We start from the raw sequence: 16,626 nt of genomic DNA on the forward strand, positions 1-16,626 counted from the left end.
GTTATATTAATGGCATATTAGTCCATAATATTTTATTTCAATGCTGTTCAAACATGTAACAGATTGGAACCTGTTTGTTAAATACAGTGGCTCAGTTATAAGCCTGAAGTTTTAGATACAAATCAGTTGTAGAAATAACTGGAAGCTCAGGAGAGCCATGACATGATGTTCTTTAGAAGTGTATGTGGAGAGAGAGAGAGAGAGAGAGAGAGAGAGAGAGAGAGAGAGATGACACAGGCATGTACTGCAGCTTCACCAAAGAAACACAAAAAAAAACAGATGCATGTAGATGATTATGATTTATTCATAAGACCAACAACTTATTGTTTTCATACAAATGTTTTGAATTAAAATGTTGCCTCATAGTATATAAGGTAATTTTGCAAAGTAAAACGATAAGAGTTTTTTTTTTTTTTGTCATCATTTACTTCTCTGTATGTAACCTGAGTTATTACCAACACTGCTAATGAGGATCTAAGACATCATAGACCTTTAAGAGGAGGATCTCTGTTTTTGATGACAAGTGCACTGAAAACCCAAGACATGTTCTAAGTTAATCTAAGTTCAAGTGTTTAAAAAAACAAAACAAAAAAAACCCAAAAAAAAGACTTGAAGTTCAGGCAAATATTGTCTCCTCTCTCCTCTTCTTGGTCAAGATGGTTCCAGGTTTGTGCTGTGCATCCGGATGGTTCGCCAACTCTGGCGGGCATGTCGACACGGGGCTCTCTAGGATGGCCTGCTTCAAGTCATAGAACACAGCCGAGTCCTCCTTGGTGAGGAAGGTCATGGCCACGCCGCTCTTACCGGCACGACCCGTACGGCCAATACGATGGATGTAATCTGGGAGGAGTGATCAATGGAATGTTAGTCAAGTGTGACAACAGTACACAACACAACACAAACTCAAATGAAAGTAAGCTACAACGGTACTATTGCAGTCCAGTCGAAAAAGTGCAGTTTTGTTTGTTTGCGCTTCTATTTCTTTAGTTAGAAGCAGGCTATTCCCTAGTCCATGATGGCTGACTATGATGCCACAAATGGACCATGACGGGCTTCCATTCACACTATATTGACTCCAACAGCACAGTCAAAAATGCAATTTAATGTTTGTTTTTTAGCACAACCATTATGGTACATTTCACCGTTAGCCTTAATTGATGTTATTTAACATGTGTGCAGTTAGTTTCCAAACTTTTGTACATGCAATTTGATTGTGCTCCATGTCAAATTTTATTTTCCTATTTATTAGGGCCTGACCGATTAATCGTCCGCCGATTATAAACGGCCGATTATTGGCCTTAACATCGGCCAGTTGGGCCAGATGGTCGATTATTCCCTTTAAAATGTTATCGAAGACGCTGTGAAAGTACCCTGAATGCACCATTTTGTTTGCGTAGCATTCGCAATTAGCAAGTGTGCAGCGTGTTATTCTAGTTATTCTGTTGACACTAAGCGTCCTTCAAGCTGTTTAATGACACCGCAGGTGGACTTAACTGTAAAACTACATATACGACGTTAAGAATTACATCCGCTGTGTATTTAAACACAATGCTTCGTTTATAAAACATCGCTAGCCTAGCACTAATGCTAAAAGAAAAGGGAGGATGATGATCCCATTCAAATGCTAACAGGAAGTTAGCATTGATTTTGAGAGTGTTTTTCCTCCAAATAACAAATATCCACACACAAATCTTGTGGGAACACAAACCCACAGATGATATAAGACTACGCAAAGGCACAACTTCTCCCCAATGTGTGAAAAACAAGTTATTTTAATAGGATTCAATCGTAACTTTCTTCTGTACTCACTTTTAGTGTGTATGTCATGGATGCATGGCACCACACTGCCCCCAAGAGGCCAAAACGCACAGCAACAGTCATTTTCTTTCTTACTGTTTTTTTCAGTTGCTATTATTTTATTTCATTCTGTCCTTATTTCACTTTCTTATTCTTTTTGTTTTGTAATTGTCCTTTCAAGTTCTATTTCATTATAAAGTTGATATTTCAAGGATTCAGAGACTTTCTTTTCTCGAAATTCCAGGATGCAAACATCCAAAGATTTTTTTTTCTTTCTGTCTAAACACGTTTCCACATGACATGGCACCAAATACAATCTCCGAGGTCCCAGGTTAGCCCAGTAAGTCCCAAGACATGCGAAAATAACACAAGATAAAAATATAGAAAGGAAAAAAGACAATGCTTTACAGCAGTTGTAAACAAGTAAGAATGGTTTTATTATTAACACGTAAATCGATACAATAACTTTGTATACTTCATGAAATTTTTGGTATGGTCATACTATGGACTTATTCAAAGCAGAGAATCTTAATAGTGAAAATTTGTACGTAAGTAGCACCCATTGAAAAGGAATTGGGGAAGCGGTTCATTTTATGCATTGTATATATTTTTTTGAAATAATAAGCAGATTAATCTGTATTTTTTTTTCCTGCCAAAAATCGGTATCGGCATTAAAAAATGCCTATCAGTCGGGCCCTAATATTTATACAATTTTGATAAATATTCACTGCCCTGTAATGAACATAGGTTATAAAAAACAACAATTTGTTTGGCTTCAGTTAAAAAAAAAAAAAAAAAAAAAAAAAAAAGTGAAGAGAGCTGCTTACCCTCAATGTTCTTGGCCATGTCGTAGTTGACGACCATGGACACGTCCTGGATGTCAATACCTCGACCAGCCACGTCTGTGGCCACCAGAATGTCTTTGGCGCCCGCCTTAAGGTTGGAGAGTGCAAACTCTCGTTGCTCCTGACCTTTGCCACCGTGCAGTGTGCAAGCGTTGTACTGTCAAGACAGATTGTAACATCTCCGTTAATACGATAAATTGCAACCTACAGAACATTTATTAGAACTACTATATTGAATTCTCATGATTATACTATTGTTGCATAGTGTTAATTATGAGGCCCTTGCGTCCTTCTGATAGATATATATATATATATATATATATATATATATATATATATATATATATGACATGATTTTGAGCTAATGTGTTTTGAACTGACACACAAGTATGAAAAACGAGAACTAGTTGATGTGTGGTGCAGGTTTGTCTCCTCCACAATGACTTACGCCCATCTTCTCCAAGGACTTGGCCAGCACGTCGCAGCCCTTCTTCTGGTTGACAAAGATAATGATGGGGGGCTCGAAACCATGCGCCAACACCTCCAGCAGTTTCTTCCTGTGCCACACAAATCACATGCAAGCGTTTTGAGCGGCCAATACGACGCTTGGATGTTCAACTGGATGAGTTGAGTCGCACCTTTTCTCTCCCTCGGACATGAGCAGCACTTTCTGTTCGACTCTCTCGTGAGGTTTGCCCGCAGACCCGATGTACACGACGGCGGCGCGTCTCAGGTAGCTCCTCGCCAGTCTCTCCACAGCGGGAGGCATGGTGGCCGTGAACATGACAGTCTGCAAGGGAACGAGCAATCAATGCGGGACAAGTGGCGCGCGGGAACGCCAACAATGGGAATTGACGTACTTGTCTGTATTTATGTTTCCCAGACTCGAAGTTCATGGTCATTTTCTCAGGGTCCTCGGCTTCTTCCGTGTCGGGCTTCTGATTGGTCACGGGGATATACTCCAGAATCTTCTGGACGTCGGGCTCGAAGCCCATATCGATCATACGATCGGCTTCGTCCAGGACCACGTAGGTGCAGCGGCCCAGGACCAGGTAGCGATTCTCCAGCACGTCGATCAGACGACCGGGGGTGGCGATAACAATCTGTCGGAACATGTGGACAGTTGCTGCGTCGCACGTCTGACGAGCTATCTAATGGATTCATCTCACCTCACAGCCCATCCTGAGACGGAAGCCCTGGTCCTCTCTGGAGATTCCTCCAATAACAGCCACGGTACGGATGCCGAGCGGTTTCCCAAACTTGATCGTTTCCTCCTCGATCTGCTGCGCCAACTCGCGAGTCGGGGCCAGGATCACAGCATAAGGGCCTTGGTCCGAGTCCTCGATCCTGTACCAGTGAGATTCCATGGATGAATGCGAGGCTCGGGGATGAGGACAAAGCCTGCATGGTATCACCTGTCAATTTTTGGAAGGGTTGTGATCCAGACGAGCAGCGGGATGAGGAAAGCAGCCGTTTTTCCACTACCCGTCTCGGCCACACCGATGATGTCACGGTTCTGTAAGCCAATAGGAATGGCCTGCCTCTGAATAGGTGTTGGATCCTGGATGTTTAGAAGAAAACACATTGTTTTTGGTTAAGAATTTCCACACAGACCAAATATGCATGGAAAAGTGGCATGATTACAAATAAGTGTCATGCTGTAAAAATTAACAGTGTCTGGCGATTAAAATTTTTAACAATAATTAAATGCATGACTTCAAAAGTTAAATTTTATATCTGTTCTAAATGTACAATAATTTTTTCCAAAGTTTTCATACTCTTGTACATAATTGTGGAAAAAAAACATGTTAAACTAATAGAAATATGGCTGGAGTCATTGATAGAGTAATTTCATAATAATTCATAAAATGTAATAAAAATTAAAAGACTATTGTACTGTAAAAAACAAAAAAACAAAAAGCAGTGTGATATTGATTTGTGTTGAGGTCATTTTTGTGCCACTAGATGGCATAATTGCATTTGTAAGACAGCTCATGACAGCTCATTGCATTTTTATTTTCATACTAAGAGCTATCTAATGTTTAACATGAAGTAACTTGTGAAATTCTGCACATTTTTAAAATTGTAAAATACAACTTGGCCCCAGTCTCCACAAATACATACATTATTATTAAAATGTAATAACGATAAAATATGACATTGATGTGTTTGCTGTGTTGCAACTGGAATTCCCCCCGTACAGGCTTTCCAAGTCAGGGGCGGTCATTAACACATTCACTGCCAGCCCAGCAAAAATCCCTTATTTGACGTCTTTTTCCGTCAATGGCAATCAATGAGTTAAGATGAGATGTAACCAAAATTGACGGATTTTTAAGCAAAATTTGCCTTGAAAAAAGGACAAAAGGATGCTGCAATATAATCACAAAATATATTGGCACATTGTGTTTAACACATTCACTGCCAGCCCAGCAAAAATGCATTATTTGACGTCTTTTTCCGTCAATGGCACTCAATGAGTTAATCACGCGTTAAAAAAATTAGTGGCGTTAAAGGAACTTTAAAAACAATAATTTTGACACCCCTCGTAAAAACACATAGTAACATACCCACAGAAAGTAAACACACATGAAGTGGCATGTACTGTATAAGTGTGTGTTTCAGTGGTGGCTGACATGCTGACCTTGTAGCCGCATTTGTCGATAACCTCGAGGATGTGTGCTGGCAGCTGGTACTCCTTCCAGTTCCTGATGGGGTTGGGGATTTTCCCCCCCTTTGTGGTGATGCTGTAGTCCTCACGGAAGATTCTCCAGTCTCGGTCGGTCATCTCGTCCAGCTTCTTCTGAGACCAGTGTCGGTCGTCCCAGCGCTGCTTGGCTTCTTTCTTACGCATTTTCTTCAGTCTCGACCTGAAGAGCAGTGACGAGCACAGATGGCAACAGTGTCCAGACGGAGGGTGAGTTGGTGCGAAAGGGTCGGTTGTGTCGGGTCATTCAAAAAAAAAAATGTATACTCACTCTTCCTGCTCCTTCTCCTCCATTGTACGCCTTTTCTCCATCAGGTCACCATAGAAACGTGATTGCTCTCTTTTCTGCTGCTTGAGGTCAATTCCAGCGATGAAGCCACGTCCATACAGCTGCACCGAATGTTTTTCTTTATATCTGTGGCAACAGTTAAATTATTATCGGAGGTGTGACACTATATGATTACAGCCTGATTTATGCTTGCTGCACTAGCCATGCTAAATACTGTACCATGTAGATCAACAGGCCAGATGTAATTACTGTATAAACAGCCACATATAGGAACTGTAAGTCCTACTGGAATGACTGTGTGCAAATATGACTAACATGGGGTTGTAGTCGACGGACGTGTCTTCAGAAGCGTCCCACTCGAAAACAAATTTCCTGTCATTCAGGTGACGTGTTCGGCGGCGTTTCTTCATTCCACCCAAGTAACGTTCCTGCAAAGTTGAAAAAGTTTATTGAAACTGGACTCCCGCTGAAGGTCTAAGTTCCCAAATTCCGATTCAGAGCTTATAGCCGATTATTTAAATCCATTTACATGCCCTTATCATCAATTTACATGTTCTCTTTAGAATTATTTTCAACATCCTGGTAAAAACCTCATAGCCACCTCTCTTGGACGCTTCGGTACAGCCACAGGTATGCTATCAGGATCAATAGCATTTCCTTTTTTCATCCTCGTTATGCAGCCTTCCTAATTTGTCTCTTACTATTCATTTTTACTTCCTGGTCCACCACAATTGCATCTTCTACTCTTCCTTTGCTCTCATTTTCCTCATTCATTAACTTCTCAAAGTATCCTTTCCATCTAGCACACTACTGCTGTCATCAGTCAACACATTTCATGCTAAATCATTGAAGCAGTTCTAATGACGACATGTGCATTTCCATAGTCGTCATACATAAAGTGTAACAAATTTCCAACCTTGATAGCCTGCAGTTCTTTTCCTTTGTCTTTTTCCTCTCTTATCTTTTGCCGCCCATCGTCCTCTTCGTTCCCGTTGTTCTCCCGCTCCATCCGCTCTCGTCGTTCCCGTCTCTCTCTTTCTTGTGGATCCTCTGCAACACACATTACCGCTTACTGCCGACACCTCCACGGTGCAATAAACGACGGCAACTGAGTGAACTAAAAGGATGACACACCGAGCATTTTTCGTCCAATGTCTTGAAAAGCCCTTCGCTTCTTCCTCTCCTCATCCATCATCTTCCTCCTCTCCTCTGTTTCTTGTTCCCGCCGCTTCAGAGCCTCTGCCTCTCTCTCTGCTTTTGACAAGAACTTCGGCTGAAATAAGGGCAAAAGTGTCAAGAGGTGAGGAAAGAAATTCACTGTGGGCTTATAAAAAGTATGGGCAAGTGTTTTTCAGAAAACTCCCTACCTTTGCCTCGGCTTCTTCCTCTGCCTTCTTCTTGGCAAGAAGCTCCTCCAAAGATAACGGCTGCACCTGAGAAGAAGGAACACATGTTTAGCACTTAGAACGGTCACAGGATAAAATTCTTAGCCAGACCAAACCTTCTCTTTTTTCTTTTTGTCCTCTTCTTCTTCCTCAGGTTTTATGTCCTTCTCGCTCTTCAGCTTGACATCCTTTGACTTGGGTGAGAGACTCCTTTGCGAAAGATGACAAAACAGTGTTGTAAGGGACTAAAGCTCATGCTTTATTGTGCTGATTTTGGTTTTTTTAACTCATGCCTTTATGATCCATCCATTCACTCACAATTACGCCAATTTATAGTCTTCAATGAACCTGAGAAGCAAATTTCTGGATTGCTATTAGAAGTTAAAGTATCCAAAGTAATCCCATACACGCGGCAGGAAAACATGCCATCACCACACAGGAATGCTGGAGCCTGGATTTGAACTTACAGCTCCAGAACTGTGAGGCAGTTGTGCGAACCACTATCCCACCATCATTCCATTACAGCAATGCATATTGAAAGCTTGAGGAAAACTGTTCCATGGTCACAATGCCTGTTATTTTATTTCAGAATCTTCAGAAGTGAAAATAGCTTTACTGAAGTTGAAAGCAAAATACTGTAATATAATTGAAAACATTTGCTCCCCCAAAGTTGTGCATGCAACTATGTACCTTGAACGCCGGCTGCGATCCTTATCACGCCGGTGGCTGTCCCTGTCTTTCCGGCTTCTGTCTCGGTCCTTGTCTCTGTCACGTTCCTTTTCCCTGTCTTTTATGCGACGGTCTCTACAGTCACAATAAAAGGAAAAGAGGAGACAAGTTGAACAAGAGCCAAGAGCAAAGTGTGTTCTAGAGCAGTAGTTCTCAACTGTTGTCACCCTAGGACCCGCTTTTTCTTATTGTCACAAAGTCAAGACCCACTTTTAGAGAAGAACTATAAACAATATGTTTAATTTAAAAATAGCCTCTGAAATAGCCTCCACACTCGTGTACATTATTTTCAAACCATTCATAGGTGTTTAATGTATCACTTGAAGCATACTGCTGACCAACCGGATGCTGAGTTTCTGCTGCACTGTATTTGTTTACGATGTAAACTAGTGGCTAAAGTGTAAGGCCGCTGCACTTCCTGTTACTTACCTAATATGAACTTCATAAGCCTCTGCACAATAATCAAGATAAGAACATGTCCTTTTTATTATTAGTTGTCTGCATCCCACCAGTTGATAATCACTGTTCAAGAGGGGGCTGCTTTCTAGGGTTGGGATACCTTTCAACAGATTTTGAGCGATTACGCTCCCGAGATCGACGCCGTTTGCGTATAGGTGATGGTTTCCGATCCCTTTCCCGTGAACGGCTGCGTTTCCTCTCTCTGTCTTTGGTCCCTGAGGAGTCAACATCTTTCTTCTCTGAGGAATCGGCTGCCATCTAAAAGCATAAAGATAACATGGAGGTGATTGAGCAGCCTACTGTCGTCATACAGATATTTGACAACATTCTGTAATATCAGGCAGCTTGAGAATGATGTACAGAGTAGTCAAAAGACAATGCATCAAGAACGAACACCATACTGTATAGTGTATACATTTCATTGAAAATCATGCTTGATCTGGCCGTCGTAAAATACAACACACGATCGGGAAACAAGAATGTCTTATTGATTATGGACTTCATTTATGCATCCAGTCTCACTAGTGATTTAGGTGTCAGAAAGCTGCTCCACAAACTAACACATAAGTCCCCTTTCAAACCGGTGTTTCAATTACACACTGTGAAAATGTACTTAACACGAATGACTACAGCGCGCAGCGTGCGGAACCACTGTACTAGCATTTGAGAATGCTAACAATTTAAAAAACATGCAATGTCTGTATCAGAAACAGCACGAATGTTTACCACTTGTTTTATAATCACGCCGAGTGTTAAAAAAAACAATATTTTCAGCTTACCGTGCTCCCTTGTAAACAAAACAATTGCGATTAATGTCCGCTTCAAGAAGACGCCATGTCGCTCGACGCAAGGAGAGGCGACAAGGAATTGTGGGAATTGTAGTACTGAAGGACCAAACTGTGAGGTATAACCACAATTTAAAACTACATTTCCCTGCAAGAAGGAGTTACAATCAGGGCCATGTTTATGAACACCTAAATGCCTGTCAAAAAAATAATAATCATAAGGTTATAATTCCAATCATCTCAAACACAAGGTGGCGACTGTGTGTTATGTAAAATAACGTCTATATTTGGTTGAATCTAAAAACTCACTTTTGAGATCATTGAGCAATTACGATCATAAGATATGGTTTTATCTAGGGTATTTTTTCTGGATTGCATAAACAACTTAACTAATGGTTATTTGTAATGAAGCAAATAAGCAATTAGGTAAGAATGAATGACAGATGTTTTGGAATTGGTACAGATTCAATTCACATACGTTAAAGATGATACATTATCAATTTTTCACAATTTAAAACAGTTCCCAGGTGTCTTAGAACATCTGTTAGATAATTTCATCAAAATGCTCCAAGCTCGATGGGTGAAGAGACACTCCAGAGACCCAACCATTTGTATACAAACATTAAAACGCCAATTTATCTCATTTAAAATAAATGAAATTAAGTTGCAAATCCTTTGTTTACAATCACTGCATTCCAGGGAGTGACAGCACGGAAATTCAGTGTCTCCTTTTGTCTCTGATGAGTTCAGTCATATAAAATTTGACTAATCATTGTAATCGGACACACCCATCAGTCACACGTTCTATTAATTTTTCTTACATACAAACTGGGTGGGACTCAATGAGATCTAGATGTAAATTCTTGGAAATAAAATCTGAAATGTTTAACGCTTGTTTTGTATTCATCTTTTGATGTCAAAACCAAAATATTTAAAATAATTAGCCTCACTATGTGCTTTTCTTAGCTGAGCTGAATGAACCATCATTATGAAAACTAATCACTCATCAGAAACACAAATTGCTTTCAAATCAACTTTTTTTTAGGATTATAGTGACATGGGTTACTACAAAAACAACCCATGGCTACTATCATCTCATTAATGCGGATGCCCCTGCAGACTGAGAGAAAAGAAAATGTTCAACTGCAGATTCAGTGAGGCTGATTCATATTCTGAACTCGTCTTTCCCTCCGCCAGAAGATCAAGAGAACTATATATTGCCCTTCTGGCGGGGAAACATTGTCAGACGAGTTGATGTCTGAGAAGATACATGAGAGTAGATTAACTGGTGAAAATGATAGTTTGCCAGAGGGTGTATAGGCATTAATGTCTCGTTTTTGTAATTCACTGTGCCAATATGTACACTGTAACCATATCGTAATATTACATGTTCAGTCATTGTCATTGTCATTGTGTAAAAGACAAAATTTTGTCAAATAAAATACAAATGTTGGATGATTCCCTGAAATAACTTTGGTGAAGTCATTGGATAGAGTTCATGTATAGGAAATGGTGGTGTCATTTGTAGAATTGTAGCTGGTTACTGTAATGTTATAAGAATCAAGAAGTGACAGGCCTTATTGTTACAAGCAAAGGTGAGCAGAAGATGAAGCACATAGATGAACCAAAAGGTTCAACACTACAACACATTACATCATGAAACCACTGAAGGAATCCCAAGTCAGCTCATCAAGGAACATGCAAAATCCTCCGATGAGCTTATATGAAGAAAAAATATATTCAGGTCTGCGTTTTTGGCAGACTTCTGTCGGGCACCTCAAATTGAGTATCAACAATTGAATCTGTGTGTATCAATGGCGGGCGGTGAGTTTTGAACCTGGACCTTAATTGTGGACTTATGTGACCCACAATCATCATATTACAAAATAATATCTAAAAGCGCAATATAACTGCTGCATGTGTGGCATGAAAGAAGAGGTAGGCAGTTTTTGGATTTGAGGATCATTGTTTAAAAAAAGAAAGTAATAATTACTTGGAAAAAAGGTAGTAAAGTTTTTCCACTCATAAATTCTAAGTATATTTTACAAGTAGTGTTTTGAGTACATTTTATTAGCTTTTATTTATTTATTTATTTATTTTTTAAAGAGAGAGTTACTCAAGCATTGATGAACAAACCCAATTCTTCATCTTGGGAAATAGCCCTCTACCACCTGAGCCATGTCACCCTTGCTGTTTGCCACTATACTCCATTGCTGGTGTGTGAAAATGAGACCAAAAACTGGTCTCTTGGAGGTACAAGGATTCCACCTGACACCATCAATATATTAGCTCACAGTGGGAGTGGCATGGCTCAGGTGGTAGAGTGGCTATCTCCCATCCCAACCTGAAGTTGTGGGTTCGTTCCTCAACCCTTAAGTACTTTTTTTTTTTTTTTTAATAAACTGGTAAAATGTACTCAAATGTACTCAAAACTCTCCTTGTAAAATTTACTTAGAATCTACACATGCTGCGCAGGAAAGACGTGCTATCAAATGACAATCAAAAAGCTGTTGGAAATAAATTGTTACAATTTCACATGAATTATAATTGTAGGTCTGTGCTTCCGATGGTGTCTGGGTCAGCAAAGAAGGCCCCAGACAAATTATTCTGCCAACTGAAGTCATTTCTATACAGACGTAACAAGGAAAACATGCTACGGATCAGCAAACATTTAGCAGAATTTAGCTGAAGCTACATGACAGGATGGCACAAAGCCTAACCACGGTCCACCCCCAATTCAAGCACCGCTTGTGCCCCAGCTTGAGCTCCCCTTCCCCCCCAGTACTCCCCGATGCCAAGCAGGACTGTCTAATTAAAGCAGTGGAAGAGACGTGCCCTCCGGGTGTGCCAAACTGGGCACAGGGACATCAAAGCGTGCGCGTCTGTATGAGGAGGTTTGGATTTGGTGAAGGTGAACAGGAGGGGATAATGAGTGCAGATCTGTTACGTATCAGAGGAAACTATGAAGCACTTGCAGGCACACAATGCGTCTTGGCTTTGCAGTATTCCCGAGCTGAAGGGCAGCGTGTTCACAAACATGCCTCACCTGCCCTACTTGCACTGGAGAGTAAGGGAATATGCAGAGCGGATGACATAAAACTGCTTAGTATACACAGCACATTTGACACACATTCATACGCCACTTCACATGTGTGCATGAATGCACCGTGCCACAAATAGTGAACAAGCAGACCTGAACTAATGGTGAGACAGAATAATAACAAAGCTATCACAGCAGAAGGCATCTGGCTAATAATAATATAAACATCTGGGTTCATGGTTGAGGGTGACTTTGGTTTGTGTTGTCTCAGTGCCATCATAAAAGACGTTATATGCACCAGCTTACAGTCACAATGATGCATATTCTTTCACATTAAACATTAGAATTAACTGATTCAGTGCCTTTTTTTCAAGAAATAAACATCCCAAATGAATGCAGGCAGACATAGCCTAGTTGGGTGAACACAGCATGAGGATAGACGTAACAGTGGCTCTGAGACTGAACCACATAATGACAGTCAGGAGATTGTCTCTTTCCACCCAGCTGAGCCCGATATATACCCCCCATTCCCCAACGCAGATAGGAGTTATGATGGTGTCAGTGCAGCTGTGGCACTGCTCACTATTTTGTATGTGTGCGCACTGGCGAGGGATGTGAGGGAATGTGATCTATATGTCAGTGCAGATAGCTAATCAGCAAGCAGGCGGCATCGTGTTGCAAACCCCCATCAGACACTGTGCTGGCTTTTTCCGCTACTGTATCGCTCTTTGCAAGAGACAACATCATCGGACTGTTTTTATTTGTCCGCACTGCCATGGCTGATAGATGACGCGCTCGTGTGGTAATGAGATACGCAGCGCGGCGTCCATTTCTTCCCATACCCTCAGAGGGTTTTCGACGAAAACGCACTCCGAACAAAGCCATCGTTCCTCCAGGTTCCTGATCCACGACTGGCTGAGCGTCTCTGCTGCAGCTTTTAGTCAATCCAGGAAAAGCTAAATGTCAAGACTGCATAGATCACTTCCAGTTCGTTTATATCAAACATGTCACTGCCAAACATGTGTCATTGTTGGCCTGCACAAATCTACTTTCTTGCCCGGATTGATATTCAAGAATGTTCCTGACATGGTGCTAATTATAACGATCAAGCAGCAGCAATGCGGTCATTACATTTTCATTTTCTTCATGCAAACGCAAGTAAAAAACAACAAAAACATTAAAAGGGCTGTCTGCCGGATTCACTCAGGAAAATGCACTTTTTAAATACAGGATGTACATACTTTAACTTTCTCTCAGTCTACACATCTGTGTTTAGGTTAATCTTTGGTGGTGATTTCATCCTAAAGCCCCATCCCCCCCAGGATGTATTTTGCCATTTTGTGTTTGTTTTGTAAACAGCGGGCCGTTCCTGTGGAAAGACAGTGTTTACACCCCTCCAGCCAATCGCAGAGCGGGGGGTGGCGTGTCGCAAACGGGGCCGGGCGAACGTGTCAGCTGCGTGACGTCACTCCCGCGGCAATTTGAAAGCACGCACGGATTATTATTTTTTTTCACTCACTCACTCACTCACTCACTCACTCACTCACTCACTCACTCACTCACAGAAGCTTACACGTGTGAATGAGTGAGTGAAGAAATAAAAAATCCGTGCATGCTTTCAAATTGCTGCGGGAGTGACGTCACGCAGCCGACATGTTCGTCCGGCTCCGTTTGCGACACGCCACCCCCCCGCTCTGCGATTGGCTGGAGGGGTGTCAACACTGTCTTTCCACAGAAACGTCCCACTGTTTAAAAAATCAAACACAAAATGGCAAAATAGAGGCTGGAGGAGTGGGGGTTTAGGACAAAATCACCACCAAAGATGAACATAAACAAAGATGTGCAGACTGAGAGAAAGTTAAAGTGTGTACATCCTGTATTTAAAAAGTGAATTTTCCTGAGTGAATCCGGCAGACTGCGCCTTTAAAGCAATAATTAAAAAAACAGAGTGGCATCCTTTTAAAGCAGAAAAGACTGATTGGTGTTTGAGCTGTATTTGGGGCATGTAAATGGCTTATGTATTCTTTTAGCCTTTTTTCTGCAGTTTAATTCAATGTGCGACATCATTTTATCCTTTCATGATTTGTGCATTGTTTCACACAATTTCTTCTTCAAAGTCCGAGAGGACCCAATTGGGCTACGAAATAAACAAGTTCTAATGACTGAGCCATAATCGCCTTCTTTTTTTTTCTTCAGATTTTTCTCTCTAACCAAAATTATATTTTTAATGTCTTTTATTTTGTCGGAATTGGTCCTCTCGTTTTAGAAGATTTACTTCCTGCCCTTGGGTCACCTCATTATGGTGATTGCCTCCACCTGTGAAGTATCGTTGTCTGCATTTACCACTCGCTGCTACGTCCAGAAATTGAAACATGCATTTTGTTTGTTGTGGTTCTGTTCCTGAGTTTGTTTTTGCTGTGATCTTTTGTTGCTACTTTTGTCCCTAGTTTTTCCAAGCTTTGCTGAGATTCTAAGTTGTTGCTATTTATGTTTTTTTCCCCTATCTTTAATGTGATCTTTTGTTGCTATGTTAGAATGCCTTTTAAACACTCAATAAATCCTTTAAAAAAACAACTGAGAATTACATATATATTTTTTCCATTTCTTTTTTGGAGTCATTGTCAATTATCCATAAAATGTAAAATTGTTTAAAAAATAAAATAAAATAAAATAAAATAAAGGGTGCAAGCACATTATTTCCAGATTAAGTTGTCAGATCACATTTATTTACGGTACATGCGTTCCTGAATAGAAAAGCAAAAATAGTGGGGGAATGTTATGCTTGTCTGACTTCAAAGAAAAGCCCAGTGAGACTCCTCAAATTTGGAGTTCAAAAGATGAATTCTTAAAATTCCTCATTCCTGTTCCAACTAGAGTTGAGTGAAAATGTGTCTCCATTAAAACGCTAAATGATGTGATGATGTGGAGGTGGTCTAATATTTTGAGCACTACATGTGCGTATGTATTATGAGGGGGTGGCAAGGAGACAGAAAAAGAGGAATTAATGTCTGTGCGGACGAGATGACATTTATCAGAGTGTGTGTAGTGTGTATCCTCACAAGTGGTATCTCCCTGTTGTTGTGCTAATGGATAAGGAGGCCACAAGTCAGCACTGTATGCTGAGCGTGATAGCTGAGGAATGCCAAACGTTCAGCCACCGCATCCGTGTCGTTTGGAGAGCAGACTGTGGCCGGGGTCCTGATAAGATTTCATGCAAATCAAAGGAAGACAAAGCAAATGTAGTAAAAGGAGGTGGGGCAGATAGTTGGCTAAGTAATCAAATAAAACAAGCAGGAAATGGATGAGGCTCAGCGATCTTTGGGTTAAGTGTACCTTGTGGTAGTAGGGCTCATGTGCGTCCAATATAAAATAGTACACCGTGTAAAAAAATATTCAGATATTACACTGCATCAACCTAAAGACTAGCTTACAGCATTAGCCAATGCTAATACAGATGAAAGAAGATCATGTTAATAATGTTTCCATCCCACAGTGTGAAATTCACAATGATGTCAAAGCAGCAGAGTAAATAAATAAATAAATAAACAAATAAATAAATAAATAAATAAAAGTTTATAATCTTCTTCAAGGACGTGTTGACAACTTCTAAAGGACAAACTCCTTGGTAGTGAAGTCGTGGTGAAAAGTTGTTGTCAGTGCAGTATGGTCACTATATGACAGCAAAAATTCTCAACAATATTGCAGCAGTTTCATGAAACCATCTTCTTCACTGGCCTGTCCAAGGAGAGAAGTGTCTCTGTCATTGCCATGGCGACCCAGTATGAGCCGGGACACTCGTATGCATGGACAATTCTTGCCGAAGGAGATTATGGCACGTGCCTGGGAGGCGAGTCTCTTTCATGAATGCTTAATAATACTGACTTTGCCAGACATCTAGTTCTTGTTTTTTTTATTTATTTTTTTATTTACTTTTTATTGAAAAGCACGTTCAGATATCTGACATTCAATTGGATTACATACAGCGTTCTCTTGGTTTTCCGTTTTACATGCCAGACATCCAGTTATAAAAAAAAAAAAAAAAAGCAAAAAAAAAAAAAGCAAGCAATGTTGTCTAATTAAAGACAAATAGCAATTGAAGTTACTCTTCTATATCTTCTGGTATATCCTGCAAGGCAGAGTGAAGGTAGCTGACATTAATAAAATTCATTTAACAAAAATAATGTTGCAACATTTTTATGGTGATATGAGATGAATATCACATTTAGTAGGCCTAAATGAGAATACTTGCTATCACAATGTGTCACAAAAAGAAAATGTAAAATGAACTTCTTCTACGCGAGGGGTGTCAAACTCATGTTAGCTCAGGGGCCGCATGGAGGAAAATATATTATCAAGTGGGCCGCATCGGGAAAATAACGGTATATAGCTTAAAAACAATTGCCATAATTGATACGCATATTCTCGTGGACCAGTCCTAAATTACGGAGCTCATCTTGTAATCATATTGTTCCGAAAAATAACACGGATGCAAATGGAACGCGGCAACACTTTGCCGGTATACATTCCGGACGTGTTAAATTGACCTGTTTTCAATATATATTGTGCCCAGAATGCATTGCATGGGTGTTAATA

General features: G+C 40.4%; 1 protein-coding gene across 1 annotated transcript; it reads right to left on the bottom strand.

The window, feature by feature from the left end:
• Positions 1 to 280: 280 nt before the first annotated feature.
• ddx23 (DEAD (Asp-Glu-Ala-Asp) box polypeptide 23) lies at positions 281 to 9,090 on the bottom strand. Its single transcript, XM_077512656.1, has 17 exons — positions 8,988 to 9,090; positions 8,309 to 8,466; positions 7,711 to 7,824; positions 7,137 to 7,230; positions 7,003 to 7,068; positions 6,770 to 6,908; positions 6,552 to 6,685; positions 5,951 to 6,063; positions 5,618 to 5,761; positions 5,284 to 5,509; positions 4,058 to 4,203; positions 3,812 to 3,989; positions 3,503 to 3,745; positions 3,281 to 3,432; positions 3,091 to 3,199; positions 2,625 to 2,799; positions 281 to 840 (listed from the first exon to the last, which is right to left on the bottom strand). The coding sequence occupies exons 2-17, from the start codon at positions 8,464 to 8,466 to the stop codon at positions 617 to 619; spliced, it is 2,415 nt and encodes an 804-aa protein (XP_077368782.1). The 5' UTR covers positions 8,988 to 9,090; the 3' UTR covers positions 281 to 616.
• Between the last annotated feature and the right edge of the window lie 7,536 nt (positions 9,091 to 16,626).

This window comes from Festucalex cinctus, chromosome 2 (assembly GCF_051991245.1).
Source record: "Festucalex cinctus isolate MCC-2025b chromosome 2, RoL_Fcin_1.0, whole genome shotgun sequence".
NCBI lineage: Eukaryota > Metazoa > Chordata > Actinopteri > Syngnathiformes > Syngnathidae > Festucalex > Festucalex cinctus.